This window comes from Cricetulus griseus, chromosome 4 (genome assembly GCF_003668045.3).
Source record: "Cricetulus griseus strain 17A/GY chromosome 4, alternate assembly CriGri-PICRH-1.0, whole genome shotgun sequence".
Taxonomy (NCBI): domain Eukaryota; kingdom Metazoa; phylum Chordata; class Mammalia; order Rodentia; family Cricetidae; genus Cricetulus; species Cricetulus griseus.
Window position 1 is genome coordinate 109,420,339 of NC_048597.1, and position 16,554 is coordinate 109,436,892.

The 16,554-nt window shown below is 45.2% G+C and overlaps 1 protein-coding gene across 5 annotated transcripts in view; it reads left to right on the plus strand.

The window, feature by feature from the left end:
- Tpst1 (tyrosylprotein sulfotransferase 1) overlaps positions 1–13,539 on the plus strand; it is a 69,404-nt gene extending 55,865 nt beyond the window's left edge. For 3 of the 5 annotated variants that reach the window (XM_035443366.1, XM_035443364.1, XM_035443365.1), the window contains 3 exons: positions 440–490; positions 4,603–4,646; positions 5,305–5,803. In XM_035443366.1, coding sequence (XP_035299257.1) covers positions 440–490; positions 4,603–4,620 — 69 coding nt within the window. In that variant the 3' untranslated portion in view covers positions 4,621–4,646; positions 5,305–5,803. Of the gene's footprint in view, positions 1–439; positions 491–4,602; positions 4,647–5,304; positions 5,804–12,788 lie in introns of those variants that run through there. The other 2 variants (XM_035443368.1, XM_035443367.1) reach the window with 2 other exon arrangements.
- Positions 13,540–16,554: the final 3,015 nt, after the last annotated feature.

Below are 16,554 nucleotides of genomic sequence, written 5' to 3' on the forward strand. Positions count from 1 at the left end.
CATCACTCTAAGGATCATCTGACATTAATAGGATTCTTGGGTAAACTGAGGAAACTGAAGTTGACTCAAATCCAAGGTTGTAACTGGAAACTTGATGGGCAGTCAGGAAGCGCTTGCTTCCAACCCAGGTGAATTCTGAGGTAGGTCACCTAGGGCTTGCTTTCTCCTGGCTACTAGGAATGACACTTCAGATGCTCTGGAATTTTTATTTTGATTGTCTCCCCACTACCCTGCCCTCTCTTAGCCAGCCAGCTCAGGAGCCTCTGGGGCAGTTGCTGCAGAAGGAGGGTCTGACTAAGTTCTACTTCTCTCGCTGCCCTGAACTGACAGGTTCCTCTCTCATTCCAAACTCCCCAGGAGTGAAGCAGCAGCCCAATGACTGCAGATGTGCACCAGAAGGCTCCTGTTTCCTGAAACTCACTCCTGCTCTGTTTTCCAGGTCTATAAAGGAGAATTTCAGCTACCTGACTTTCTGAAAGAAAATCCCCAGGTACCGTATGTACACCACTTCCCTTTCCTCCTCCTTTACGTGAGAGCTGGGTCTTCCATAAAGTAAGCTTTTGGAAAGACAATGAAATTTTAAAAAATGAAAACAAGAAAATAAAAGCCAGGTGTGCTGGTTTGTACCTATAATTCTAGCCATCAGCTGAGATAGAGGATCACCACAAATCCAAGCCTGCCTGGGTTGCACAGTGGAGTTCCAGGCCAGCTCCCTTTTTAACGTACTAAGAAACAAATAAGTAAGGAAAATAGGGAAAGGCAGTGACCTGTTCTGGTGTAGCGAACAGCTGTGAGTTGAGAGAGTTCAGGGTCACAGCTAGGGAAGTGCATCATTAATAACATGTGTCTGGGACCGCACACACAGCCATACAGTATTTCACACGTGAATCTGCTCAGCCTCCTGAGCATCTACTTTGCATTAAGAATATGCTGCCACTTTTGACATTTTTATTGTATTCACATCTGTGGTGTTTTAACTGTTCTTACATTGAAGACTAAAAGACCTGTAATGCATAGTGCATACAGCAGTTGGCTGTCAGCAAATAATGAGAGTTCAAACCTTGCAATCCTTATACTTTAAAAAATGAAACCACTGGGCATGGTGACACATGCATTTTATCCATCTTGGGACACCAGGCAGGTGGATCTCTGTGAGTTTGAGACCATCCTGGTCTACAGAGTGAATTCTAGGACAGCCAAGGCTATTCAGAGAGTCCCTGACTCCAACAAACAAACAAATAAACCAATCCTTGAGCCAGGCATGGTGGTTACACACCTTTAGTCCCACTTGGGAGACAGAAGCAGGCAAATCTCTGTGAGTTTGAGGCCAGCTTGGTCTACATAGTAAGTTCCAGAACAGCTAGGCCTACATAGTAGGACCCCATCTCAAAAATGAAACAAACAAAAACAATCTGCAATTACAACTATAATGTTTCAATTCACTTGCATTCCGTTATTGTGTCCTAAGTTGGAGGAAATTAAAAAAGAGAGACTGTTAATGGAAGATGTGCCTGAGGTAGCACAGAGTGTCCCATCATCCCCTGTCGCACGTGTGAAACTGCTGGGAGGAGTAGACATCACTGCCTGTCTGCATTAGCCTTGATGTTCAGCATGGGGCCGAGTCATCCTGTCTCTAGGGTGCTGCTGTCCCTACTGAACTCATTTTCTAACATTTCAGTTATGATTGCAAAGGAAATACTGCCTTATGTGTCTGTGTGAGCTGTGTCTCACACAGCAAGCTTGGAGTAAGCAGGCTGTCCTCTGGAGCTCAGTGACACTGTCATCCACCAGGGATGAAGTACCCTACCTGACCATTCTTAGTTACCAGCCCTCCATAATGATGCCTGATACTAGAGAGCCTCACAGTACATCCAAGGCATATTCTTAACAAGTATATATTAAACTCTTTCATGCATTCAACAATTGTTCGCCAGGGATCTGTTATGAGCAAGAAATTAGGACACATCCTCAGGAGTTGGAGGAAAAGGAAAGTTCTTCTCAAGGAACTCAATCTTCCTTAAAGACCTGACGCTTGCATAGAGGGGAGCTCAGGGCCAGGCCCAAAGTGTGCCTGACATCCCAGAGCCCTGGATGAATTCCCAAAGGGACTGTTACTCACAGCCTTGGAAATGGGAACCAGAAAGCAACCCAAGAGACAGAATAAAGTTGAAGAAACCCAGAAAGGGTGTTTGAGAATGAAACTGAAGGAGGTCCTGTGCTTCAGCACACACCCAAGACATCCCCAGATGGAGAAGGAAGTGGGTAGAAGCATACAAGAGAATGTCCCAGTCCTGTAGAAGGAAAGATGTCTTCAGCCATGAAGACATGATCATGAATTTAAAGAATGATAAATCTTGGGGCATTGGTGGCACACATCTTTAATTCCAGCACTCAGGAGGCAGAGGCAGACAGAACTTTGAGTTTGAGGCCAGCCTGGTCTACAGAGTGAATTCCAAGATAGTCAGGGATAGTGGAGAAACCCTGTCTTTCGGGGAGGATGATAAATTACACACCTGAGTTGAGAATATTTACATATTAAAACTTGCCATAGCTGGATATAATGGCACATATCTGTTTTCCCAGCACTGGGAAGATAGAAGCAGGAGGGTAAGTTCAAGACCAGCCTGGGCTGCAGAGCCAGACACTATCTTCTTTTTTTTTTTTTATCATTTTTTTATTTGAATTAGAAACAAGATTGATTTACATGACAATCCCAGTTCCCTTCTCCCTCCTGTACTTCCCTACTACTCCCCCCAACTAAAACCCTACCTACCACATATCCTTTCTTCTAATCTACACCTAACTCAACCTTTCTGCTCCCTCATGACCTCTGCATCCTTCCTCTTCTTCCCTTCTCATTCTTGTAGCTCCCTTCCCCCTCTTCCCATGCTCTCAATTTGCTCAGGGGACCATGTATGTCTCTCTTAGAGTCCTCCTTGTTTACTAGCTTCTCTGGCAGTGTGGATTGTAGGCTGGTAATCCATTACTCTATGGCCAGACCCTATCTTAAACAAACAAAAACAATAAATAATGATAGAGTTGGTGAGATAGTTCAGTGGGTAAAGGCATCGCCACCAAGCCTGGTAACCCAAGTTTGGTTTCTGGAACCCACATAAAGTGGATGAACTGACTCCTGAAGGCTTTCCTCTGACTTCCACATCCGTGCTGTGGATTCCCCCCAAAACATTCACACAAACACCCATCTACACAAAACTAAATACATTCACAAGTAGGTGTAATGGCTGCTCTTCCAGAGGACCCAAGTTCAATTCCCAGCCACCTACATGGTGGCTCCCAACCACCCGTAACCCTAGGTACCAGGGATGTACCTAGATGCACAGACATATGTGGAGGCAAAATGCCCATACACATTTAAATAAATAAAAATTTGAAAGAAAGGCTATGGCTTAAGGAAGAAACGGGTCCAAGTGTGGGCACATGCTTGTAGTCTCAATACTTGTGAACTGTAGGCTGAAGGATCAAGTCCCAGGTTATCATTACCTACTCAGAGTGTTCAGAGTCCTCTGGGGCTACATGAACCCCTGTCACAAAAAAAAGGAAAAAAATTGACACTTTCTTGGCACGGCAGCACACGCTTGTAATCCCAGCATCAGGAGGCAGAAGCATGAGGACGACTTCTGTGAGTTCAGCCAGCCTGTTCTGCCCCAAAGACAACTGTGTGTCCTGTTCCTGTGGAGTGAGAGCTCACACTCTTTCTGCTTGCTCATGTGCTCCTAGACTGTGGCTCCCAGCATCTGACTTGAGACCAGGCTGACTCGAAGGTTCAAACATCCAGCCACAGGGTTGGTCTTTGATTAATGAGCCCACCCTGTCATCGCTCGTCCTAACATAGACTCAGATGTGACTCATGGGGCTCATGAGGAACAAAGGCACCCCTGTTACTCAGGAGATGCCAAGGGTTTAGTCTGTCCCTGGACTGTGGGAAAGGCCAGTCCAGTTTCTTTCTTTAGAACAGTTACAGGCTGAGTTCATCTAAAATTCTGAGCAGACCCTGTTATGGGTCTGGGGTCACTCGAAGGGCCATTCACCATGACTGTGAATATATTTCAATAAGAAGAGGATTTTTATTTAGGTGCTGGCCTCCAACATGGGGCCAGGACTGCACCCGAGAGTGCTTCCAAGATGCAGCTCCTAGTCATATCAGCCCAGGGCTTATAAGGGCAAAGCCATAAGACTATATGTATTTTGTCCATGTGTAGACAGGGTCTTGCTTTAATATATATGTCTTGCAGTTGTCTTGGTCATCTTTTTTTAGCAAAGCTAGCTTGATTACAAAAGCAGAACTAGCAGTTAGTCTAATGATCTTGCTAAAACAGCAAATTTGACAAGATCAGTCAATTTTAAGAATAGTATTCAATGTCTAAGGGGAAAAGGGAAGTGGGCAGCTGGGATGCAACCTGTATATGCTAGAGTCTCCCCCACCCCTTTTTTGGTCTCTCAAGCATATTAGTCTAAACCCTGAATGTATGTTAGCCATCACAGCCCTTTGAGCCATGCCTGGTGTGTTGGTGAAAGCAGTCACGTCTTCTGCTCACAGTCTGACTGCAAAGATTTTAACATATCTATGGGTTCTTTTCACAGACTGAGCAAGTGGAGTAGCTGAGGCTGGACCTTTCCACAGCAAGGTGAGGCCTGCCAGGTGCTGCTGGGTGGGATTCTCCACTTGGGCTGGCAGTGACAGCTGTGTGTCCAGATAGAGAGCACAGCTCAAGCCTCAGACAGCCAGGGTTGGCATTGGCCCTGTCACCTCCTGGCACCAAGCAGCTTAATTCTGTATCTGTTTCCTTATCTGTGAAATGAAGAGTATGCTAAGCAGAGACCCATGGTAAGATCTAACTGACATGACCTCCTCAGAGTCTGTCGTAGATGTGGAGATGGTGTTTGGAAGGGGGCTTTAACATTGTGAGGAACTGAGAGACCGAGAGGCCCAGTCACCTTTGTGCTGACTAGTTAGAGTGATCCCAGAGTGCCCATTCATCTGTCAAGGTCATGTCACATAATGAAAAGTCGGTATGGTGGCATCGGACATTAGTGGTAGTGTCAGGCGCAGTGACCGTTGCCATCTTTAGAAAGGGTGATAGCCCTCGTGTTCTCTTGCTTTGTGTCTTGAAGTTATTTGCAGGTACTGGAAACATCACAGATGGTAAAGTGTGCCCCTCATGTCCCTTAGAGGCACTGTGCAGGAGCCTACCCACCCCCTGGTGCAAACAAGGAAGCAGGGGATGGTTCAGGAAGGGCAGCTTTGATCAGTGCCTGTGACCACATGCTGTGTGTTTGCCCTAGGGACGACTGCTGCCTTTTCTACAGAAGGGAGATCTCTGGAACTGCTGTCTTCTGCTGGGAGAAGTGGGGTATCCTAACCACCTGCCAGCCTCATCCCTGAGGGTGGTGTCACACAGCCAGCCTCCTTTAGTGATGGCTCTTGAGCCCCTGACATGCACCACCCTCGAAATGAGGAATCCAGCAGGGATAGAGTTCTGTTACAGCTCCTCTTGTGAATGTCTTTTCTTACCAGATTCTAGTCTTAGTTTCAAGAGCGGAAGACTTTAAAGATGGCATTCTGTTAACAAACTTGGCAGTCTCGTTCAGAATAGGTACACGTTCCAGCGTTTTGTACAATACCCGCGCCTGTTTAAATGTATTGATGCGGATTATAGAAATACCTTAATTATTTAAATAATTCAGTGCATTGTTTCAGAGACGTTGGGAAATTACTGTACACATTTACAACCTAATGACTTTTGTATTTTATTTTTCAAAATAAAAGCTTAAATGTGAAGCATTCGAGTGGTTGTGTTTTCAGTACTGTCCTTTAGAGGCACAAACTTTCTCAGATGGTGCTGAACCAGCTTCCTGTGGCCTGTGCTATAGGTCCATCTGTATGTGTGGCCTGAGGTTGATGCCAGGTGTCCTTCTCTTACCCTTCACCATATTTTTTGAGACAAGGTTTCTCGGTGAACCTGGAGCTTGTGTTTTTTTTTTTTTTTTTTTTTTTTTTTTTTTGGCTAGGCTGCTAGAATAACTGGTCAGCAAGCCGTAGGAATCTTTCTGTCTTTACTTCACCATCTCTGGAGTTATAGAGACTTACACAGCTATCATGCCTTACTTTTACATAGGTGTTGGGGATCTGAATCCATATCCTCAGGCTCACATAGCAAGTACTTTATCTCATAAACCATCTATCTCCCTAGTTGTTGGCATGATCATTTCTTAATGAAGTTTTGTTTGTTTTGAGATGGGGTCTCTTTATGGCCCTGGTTGCCCTGGAACTCACTATATAGATCATGATGGAACAGAAATCACAGAGATCTGCCTGCCTCTGCCTCAACAGCACTGTGATTAAAGGAGTGCACCACTTCACTCGCTCTGGAGACCAGGCTGGCCTTGAACTCACAGAGATCCGCCTGCCTCTGCCTCCTGAGTACTGGGACTAAAGGCCTGCGCCACCAACGCCTGGCTAGATTTCTGTAACGTATTTCAAAGACCTGTTGCCATTCTTTGATGAATCCTGTTCTGTTTGATCCTGGCATGCTGTGTTTAAGGCCAAAGAACTGACTGTTTGAAAAGAAGCTGTTATTGTGGAACACAGAATAATGGAGATGATAATAATCACATTTATCGATTATATTTCCAGTGCCAGGCATGGAACAAAATGTTTTATGTATTATTCCATCTTCACACCTGCTGCTGGTTTAGTCATATCTTCGTCACCAGCAACAGCACTTTCCACCCTGTCACTCAGCCAGAAACTTAAAGGTCATCCTTGTTTTCACCCTCTTCTCTTTCCATTCATGCATGTCTAAGAGTACAAGACCTTTGATCCTACCTTCAAGTGATTATTGAATTTATCCACTTGCCTCCAGCTTCCCTGTCCCAACCCTAATCAAAGAACTCACCATCTGTCATCACGACACCATTACAATAGATAAACTAAGCAGTATCTCCAGTTCCACACATGCCCCATCCTCTCCACTTAAAACTTCACTGCCTCCTTGGGAACAGAGTGCACACTCTGCTGTGATCCAGCCCCAGTCCTCTGATTGATCCCACCATAGACCTCTGTACATGTTAGCTCTCTCCCTGGAATGTCTTCCCCTCTGCTCCTGGCCTGGTAGCCGCCTCCTGAGGTCCCTGCAAGTCCTATGTCTTCAGGAAGATTCTTCTAGCTCTTGTACTAAAATTGGTCACCCTGTGCTGGTTACTTTTGCATTGCTGTGACCAACATACTCAACAGAAACAATTTCACAGGAAGAAGGGATTCTTTTGGCTTGTGGTCCGTCATGGAGGGAAGGCATGGAGAGTGGATGTTGAGTATTTGACCAGCAAGCACAGTGGGCAGAGCCAGGCGTGGGTATGACCTTCAAAGGTGCACCCTGGAAGAAGGTACTTTTAGAACCCAGTTGCCTCTCAGACCACAGTACTACAGCAACCTTCCCCTTACATCCAAACAGGCTCCTTACTGAGACATTGTCTGTGAGGCTAACAGGCTTCCTTGTGACCAGATTTCTGACCTGGGGAAGTTAGCTAACACTAAAGGGGGTCTTGGTGGCCATCCTATTCCCTATTCTCTGCCTCCTGCCTGGGAATGGGAGAGCCTGGCTGCAGGATTTTCTTCCCATCCTCAGAAAGGTAGAAGAGACTCCTGCTTCTGCCATGTAGGCCCTGATTTCTCCCTCCAGCTCTGTCTGTAGTGGCTGTTTTGTCTGTCTATAGCATGAATAAATCTTTTGGTAAATGCTTTACCCTCAACAGTCCTTCTTAGTGTTCTTTTTAAACCTATGTCTGAGACCTTCCATGCCCCTGATGACATTAATACCTCCATCAGGCTCCTGAAGGATAGATCCCACTCACAGATGGCCACAAGTCTATGATGTGGCCTCTGTACTCCACTGACACTCCTTTGCATTCCTTTGTAACATCTTTTTTTCCTGGCCTATGTATATTTCTTTTTCCTTTTATCTCTCCCCGCTCCCCCAGACAGGGTTTCTCTGTGTAGCTATGGCTGTCCTGGAACTCTCTCTGTAGACCAGGTTGACATCAAACTCAGAGATCTGCTTGTCTCTGCCTCCCTAGTGTTGGGATTAAAGGTATGGGCCACAATCTCATATCTTTTTTTTTCTTTTTTTGAGACAGGTTCTCATTCTGTAGGCCAGGCCAGTCTATGTAGTACAGGCTGGTCCCAAAATTGTAGCAACCCTTCTGCCAGGATTATAGGTGTGAACCACTATGCTTGGCTCTTGTCTAAGAATATGTTTCTTGTACTCTATGAAAAAAAGGCTTAAAGGGCTGGAGAGATGGCTCAGCGGTTAAGAGCATTGATTGTTCTTCCAGAGGTCCTGAGTTCAATTCCCGGCAACCACATGGTACCTCACAACCACCTTGAATGAGATCTGGTGCCCTCTGCTGGCATGCAGGCAGAAGACTGTATACATAATAAATAAATAAAATCTTTAAAAAGAAAAAAAAAGGTTTAAAAAAAAGAAAAAAAGGCTAAAAAAAAAAAAGAAGAAAAGAAAGGCCTTTGTCTTCCATATGACATAACAAATTCCTTTCAGAATTTTATTTTATTCTTCTACTTATTTTTTTTTCAGACAGAATCTTATTTACTCTGTATAGTCCAAGATATCCTGAAATTCACTGTATATCATAGCAGCCTTCAGACTTGTGTCTACCTTTCTGCCTTATCCTACCAAGTGTCCTTAATTATTTTATAAACATATCTATATTCATGGAAAGTTAGGGTTTCATAAATCAAATGAAGGAAGCCCTATAGAATAAATGAAAACTGACCAGAGTAAAGTTGAACACATAGCTGGATAGAGCCAAACATGAAGATGTATTCTTCTCAGTCCTAGCAACTGGGAAGCTGAGGCAGGAGGATTATAATTCTGGGACTAACCTGGGCTACATATTGAGGTTAGGCAAACCTGGGCTATGAAGTGGAAACCAGTAAGTGGGCATGGTAATAATACATGCCTGTATTGAGAGAGTATTGGGAATTCCAGGCCATTCTGGAGTAGATGAGATCTTTCTCAAAATAAAAAAAAAAAAAAGAAGACTAGAGAGATGGCTCAGTGGTTAAGAATACTTGCTGCTCTTGCTGGGCGTTGGTGGTGCACGCCTTTAATCCCAGCACTCAGGAGGCAGAAGCAGGCGGATCTCTGAGTTCAACACCACCCTAGTCTACAAGAGCTAGTTCCAGGACAGCCTCCAAAGCCACAGAGGAACTCTGTCTCAAAAATAAAATAAAATAAAGAATACTTGCTGCTCTTGCACAGAACCCAAGTTCAGTTCACCGAACCCACGAGGTGACTCCCAGCTCCCTCTCTGGCTTCCTTTGGCACAGCATGCATGGTGTACATACAAATACAAATATACAGGCAAAACATTCATAGATAATAAAATCTAAAACTTGTTTTTAAAAATAAAAAGAAAGAAAGGAAACGGGAAAAATACAGTAATCCCTTACCAGGTATTCTGAGGAGGATTACCCAGAGCTGCTTCAAGGTCAAGGCCCAGTGCAAACCACTTTGCCTGGAACTGGAGCCTGAATGATAGATAACTCAGTGGGTAGGTGCTGTCCTGAGACCTACATTTGTCAAGATAACGAATAAGTTCAGGGAAATAAAGTATCTTTCCCAGCGTTGTCCATTGAGTAAGTGTTGGGGGTGGAGCACAAATGCAGGCAGCCTGGACCCAGGGCCTGGGTCGTAATTATCACTTACTACCTTCCAATGACAAGCTCTTTTTCTTTACTCATCATTAGTACTTATGAGAACGTTCTGAATAGCACCCTAGACTCAGTAATTTCACAGATAGGATTGTGTGCTGAGAACTGTGGGTAGATTATTGTTCTTAGGACATTAGGATGGTGGTGGAAATCAAGAAAAGCATATGTAAACCCTTATCTCAACCAGTCACAAAGCTTATAATATTAGCTACCAAAGTGGGCTGTTAGATGATGGGCTAGACAAGACATTCCTCTTTGCTTCAAACTCAGGCTTTTTTTTTTTTTTTTTTTTTTAGTTTTGTTGTCACTTTGAGTATTTTGTTTTTAAAGGCTCATTTGTTTATTTACTTTTGAATTTTAATTTTTGCCTGCATGTGTTCTAGACACCACATGTATGTTTGATGCCCATAATGGCCAGAAGAGGGTGTTGGATCCAACTGGATTGATGTTCCAGACAGTTGTTAGCCACCATGTAAATGCTGGAATTGTACCCGGGTCCTCTGAAAGAGCATCAAACATTCTTAACCTCTGAGCCATATCCCCAGGCCCTAAGATTTTAGTGTGTGTGTGTGTGTGTGTGTGTGTGTGTGTGTGTGTGTGTCCAATACCTGTGGGAGCCAGAAGAGGGCATCAGATTCCTTAAAGCTAGAATTACCACTGGTTATGAGCCCCAATACACATAATGGGAACCCAACTTGGGTCGATATAAGAGCAAATTTTGTCTTTAGAAAAAACAAACAAACAAACAAACAAAAAAGGATTTACCCTGTAGCCTAGGCTGGTTTAGAATTCAACTATGTAGCCCAGGCTAATCTCAAACTTAAAATCCTCTTGCTGCTCAGTTTCCTGAGTGCTGGGATTACACACATGTCACCAAGTCTAGCTTCAAAAATCTGTATTTCTAAAGAACTAAGAAGCCTGTCCTATCCTGGCTGTTCTAGGGGAGAATTGCTTCTCCTGCTACACTGTCACTGTTCCCTGTAGCTCCCAGGACTTTGTGTCTTTACATAGGGAACACAGTCTTGTGTGGGATGGGTGAAAGAGGTAAGTTTTATTCCTTTAGGACTCATTTTTATTTCTTTTTCTCCTTACAGTTTAAATCATAACAAAATAGTTTGTGATTTTGAGCGGTGTGTGTGTGTGTGTGTGTGTGAGAGAGAGAGAGAGAGAGAGAGAGAGAGAGAGAGAGAGGGAAGGAGAGAGAGAGAGACTTATATAAGACTTATGCTTAATATTTTTTAAATTTTGGTTTTTTGAGATGGTTTCAGGTAGCCCACCCTGGCCTCCTCTCCATGTAGCCAAGGATGCTGCCTTTGGCCTTTTCATCCCTTTACCTCTGCCTCCCAAGTGCTAGGTCTCAGGAGTTCGCTACCATGCCTGGCCCTGTCTTGTTAGAAAAATAAATGAGTCTCATCCATATTATGCTGGTTCATTGTCACAGCAAAGCCACTGTTGTGTTGTTACATAGTGTATAAATGACCTCTTTGTCTGGCTTTGGTATTGAAATCCTAAAGCGCCCTCTGTTGACTAAACATGTAATGACGGTGGGATCTGAAAATGGTTTTTGGACTACAAGGAAATAGATCAGAATATATTGAAAGCTTTGTCTACTTTGCACCCAGTGAGACGGCTCAGTGAGTAAAGGCAGCTGCCATCCAGCCTGGCTGCTAGAGTTCTATCCCAGGAACCCACATGGTAGGTGAAAGGTTCAGGCATTATGCTGGCCTGCCCCTGTTACCTGGTGGAATCCACTCAGGCAATACCCTGGTCAGCCCAAGGTTCCATGGGAAAGAAGTCTGCACACAGGTCGCCATAGACAGAGCGGGAAACAGAGAAACAGGGGGAGAGAGAGAGAGAGACAGAGAGAGAGAGAAAGAGGAGTAAAGGGGCAGGAGCCTATCTTTTAAAGGGGTCCTCTGCACCTGTGTGCAGACTTCTTTCCCATGGAACCTTGGGCTGACCAGGGTATTGCCTGAGTGGATTCCACCAGGTAACAGGGGCAGGCCAGCATAATGCCTGAACCTTTCAGTAGGAAGAGAGAACTGAGTCCTGCATGTTGTCCTCTGACCACACTTAACGTGGAATGAGAAAAAACAAGTATATGAAAAAGATTATTTTTAAAAAGAGTGGGGCTGCAGCTATGGCCCAGTGGTTAAGAACACTTATTGCGCTGAGCGGTCGGTGGTGGCAAATGCCTTTACTCCCAGCACTCGGGAGGCAGAGGCAGGTGGATCTCTGTGAGTTCGAGACCAGCATGGTCTCCAGAGCGAGTTCCAGGACAGTCTCCAAACCTACAGAGAAACCCTGTCTCGAAAAAAAAAGAAAAAAAAAAAAACCAACCAAACAAAAAAAGGAACACTTGTTTCTCTTGCAGAGTGTTTTCTGCACCTACGTAGTGTCTCACAACTCTCTGTAACTCCAGTTCTGGGAGTCTAATGCCCTCTTCTCACCTAAGTAGGTACTAGGTTATTAGGTACTAGGGTACTAGGCAGCATATAGTACATATACATACATACATACAGGCCAGACAATCATACAAACAAATCTTTAAAAATTTTAAAAATAACAAAAGGAGAAAGTTTTGTCTACAAAAATTCCACTGCAATGAGCCTGTTTTTAAAAATGAGCTGGGTATAAATTTCTTATTAATTTTTTGTGTATGAGTGTTTTGCCTGCATCTATGTCTGTGTACCACGTGTCTGGTAAACACAGCGGCCAGGAGAGGGTGTCAGGTCTCGGGGACTGGAGTTAACAGATAGTTGTAAACCCCCAGTTTGGTCCTGGGAATCGAACCCTGGTCCTCTGGAAAAGTACTCAGTGCTCTTAACTGCTGAGCCATCTCTCCAGTCCCAAGATAATTCCTTAGATGGAAAGAAAATAAAGATTGGAATTCTCTAATCCTGCAGGTGGAAAAACACCTGAGGTTTTGAATAATGTGACTGACATGATGACTAAAATGTAATACTAACTCTCATCTCTTTTTTCTTTCTTCCTCCCCCCCCCCCCCCGCCCCGCGCCCCTGTTTTCTTTTTTAAAGCTATGTTCCCATGTATCCCAGGCTGGTGTTGAATTTTCTAGGTAGCTGAGGACTACCCTGACTGCTGAGCCTCTCACCTTGAGCACTGGATGCAAGGCACGTAACGCCTCATTTGGCTCGACACATTTATTTTCTAATGACTTATTACTTAACCTGCCCTTTTGAGTTAAGATTAGCAGTATTGACACTGTGGAGACTTGGCTCTTTTTCGATCTTCATTGAAATGAGAATGCAGAATGAAGCAGAGTCTCTCTATAACTCGATGGAGCTGGCTTGGAGAGACCACATTGAGGCAAGGATTTATGTTTTCCTTTTGCAGGGGTGGTAAGTGGTGTCCAGGGAGCCAAGCCGGGCCACACACACTCATTTCCGTCTTGTCTGTGGTTGTTTTCCTGCTACAATGACAGAAACCAAAAGGCTTGCCAAGTCTAGAGACCGTTACTCTCTGGATCTGGTCAGGAAAGCCTGGCTGACCAACACTCTTGCTATTTTAGTCCTATATCGCCTTGGGACTAGTATTTCCCAGTGCCTGAAGGTTTCTAGCTAACTAAGAGTTCAGCTGAAATCGGTTCCAAACAAATGCCAGAACTTAAGAGCTAGTAAATCAAGGTGTGATGGTGTATGGCTGTGGTGGAGGCAGGATGATTAGAAGTTCAAGGTCATTCTGGAATGCTAAGGGAACTCTAGGCCATTTCAGGATATGCGAGGCCCTGTCTCAAGACAAAATAAAGACTGGAAATATGGCTCAGCAGTTAAGAGCACTTGCTGCTTTTCAGAGGACCTGAGTTCAGTTCCTAATTCCATGTTGGACTGAAAGGCCCGCTGCCTCTCTGTCTCCCCCTGCCTATGCCGATGCTGGGTGTTCTCTCTGGAGCAGCCGGGATGGGCTGGGAAGAGCAGTTGACCGAGGGCAGCACGGCGGGGACTGAGCAGAGCAGGGCAGGGCTAGGATGCGGCCAGGGGCTGGAGAGTGCAGCGCGGGCGATGCTTGTCCGGGGGCTGCGAGCTGCGAGCAGGGAGCCACCTCCAAGGCCAAGGGCGGAGCCGCCCTGCTTCCCCTTCATCCCGCTGTCCCGCCGGCCTCCACTTCCCCCGCCCCCACGCCCCCCCAATGGGGAGCCTTCGTCCCAAGGTCAGCCATCTGGACCAGCAAAAGATAAAGGCCATTTCGCCTGACTATTACGGTGCCTTTTTCCCTTATAAAAGGACTCCCCTTCCGGGGCTCGGGGCTTAGCCTAACAAAAAGCTAAGTCCCCGAGTGCCCGGCGCCATCAATAAACCCTCTTGCTCTTGCATCCAGAGTTCATGGTTTCGCTGATTCCTGGGTGCGGGTCTCCTTCTACGAAAGTACCTCTTCTGAGGTCTTTCAGGACCCTCTCAATAAAGTGTAGCTCCAGCTCTCAGGGATCTGACACTCTCTTTTGGCCTCTGCAGTACCCATACACAGGTGCATAAACACACAGATCCATGAAGAAAAATAAAATTAGGAGAGTAAATACCAACTGAATGAGTACTCAGTTCTTTTCTTTAAAAAATGAAAAATAAGGGGCTAGAGAGATGGCTCAGCAGTTAAGAACACTGGCTGCTCTTCTAAAGGACCCAGGTTCAATTCCCAGCACCCACATGGCAGCTCACAAAAGTCTGTAATTCCAGTTCCAGGGGATCAGACATCCTCACACATATGTACATGCAGGCAAAACACCAATGTATGTAAAATAAAAACGAATAAATCACTAAAAATTTTTCTTTGGGGAGAGTTGGCCAAAAACAACACCATTGAGTGCCTAATTTCAGGGCTGGATGTCATATGACTTGTTTATCTAATTCTTGGGGGAGTTCCAGGGCATCGAAGCCTCTGTCCTCTGAGAAGAGAGCCACCCAGCCCATTCTCAGAGGCTCCCTGACCCCTCTGCATAGCCTCGCTGTGGGCTGGCTAGAAGTCATTTCTGGAGTGGTGTGGAGGGTAGCTGCTTGCTGTCAGGAAACTATCCGTCCTTTCTGCTTTCCCAGCAGCCCTCACTCCAGGCTGCTGACCTTGGATTTCCCAAATGGTTTAAACAAAACCAAATGGGAAAGTACATTCCTAAAGGAAATTCTTGGCAGAAAAATAGAAGAAAGCTCCAGCAAATAAAAATCATTACATATGCATCTTCCCTCTTCTCCTGGCATTTCGGTACTCCCTATTTTCCTTCCTTCCTTCCTTTCCTCCCCCCGCCCTCTGTCTCTCCCCCTTCCTTCCTTCCCGCACTTTTTTTTTGGGGGGGGGGGGGTTGAGACAGAGTTTCTGTGTAGCCCTGACAGTCCTGGAACTCACTCTGTAGACCAGGCTGGCCTTAAACTCACCAAGATCTGCCTGCTTTTGCTGGGATTAAAGGCAGGTGCCACCAGCACCCAGCCCACTTTCGTTTTTTTTTTTTTTTTTTTTTTTTTTGAGCCAGGGTCTCACATAGCTCAGCCTGGCTACAAACCTGCTGGGTAGCTGAGGGTGACCTTCAACTTCTGATCCTCCTGCTTCTACCTCCTGAGTGCCGGGAGTTATGCTTTATTTTTATATTTCTTTGTTTATGTGCACATGCCCACTTGTATGCTGTGCTGTGGGTGTGGAAGTTGGAGGACAACTTTCAGGAGTTTTTCTCCCCCACCGTGTGGGCTCCAGGGTTGGTGGCAAGTGCCTTGACCTGATGAATCACCTCATTGGGCCAAGTTTTATTTTGATTATTACCACACTATCCAGTCAATATATTACTGGGGGTGGAACCCAGGGCTTAGTACGTGGTAGGTATTCTACCAATGAAAATACAACTTCAATTCTTTTTTTTTTAGGTCTCATTATGTATCCCAATCTGACCTCGGACTCTTCCTGCCCCAGTCTCCTATGTGCAGGGGTTACAGGTGATTGCCACTTGCTGTGGAACAATCTTTGTACACTGTAAATATGTATTACTCTCATTGGTTAATAAAGAGCTGACTGGCCTATAGCTGGCCAGGAAAAGATTGGGTGAGAGAACCAGACTAGGAGGACACTGGGAAGAAGAAGGGCAGAGTGTGAGGAGTCTTAAGAGACACAGAAAGAAACAAGATGGACACTGTCCCCTTTCAGGTACTCAGTCATTGGTTTAAGTCTGCAAGTCATCTTGGATTCTAGGAACAGCAGAGATTCACAGCATAGACACCCACCCACAGACCCTGGGGGCAACTGCCCATGATGGGGAGGCTACAGCTGGAGCAGGGGTAACCCTAATCAGCTTGTCTCAAGCTAAAAGGATTTCTTGAGACCACCTTAGAGAAGCAAAACAAAGACAACCCAAACCTTAACTGGGGCTGCCTTGTTCTGCATATCTCTTTTTCTCTGCTCCAATTCATCATCTACTTAAAACTCAAGTTCATGTCAATTGTCAGATGAACTTGGAGGTAACAGGACTTCTTTACCATCTCCTCTTCCCAATGTGGCCTTGTCTGGTTTTCTCTTTAAGTAGTTTACTGAGATCAGCAACAGAGCCTGTTGGAACTACTGAAAAGCACAGGCTTTTTCTGAAGGAACCTCCCCCCAAAAAGGTCACACAGTCACTGAGTGACTGAGGTATGTTGTGTCAAGTGGGTCATCTGGCTAACAGGGAAGATCCTTCTGGAAGAGCCTGTTTCCAATTGTGTCCTGGCGCAGAGGTAATGATGCCATCATGGTGAGTCATCTAGAGTTGCAGGTAAGGATTCTTTTTCTCTGTCCAGGTGAAAAGAATGACAAAGCAGGAAAGGCAAGGACTCTGTA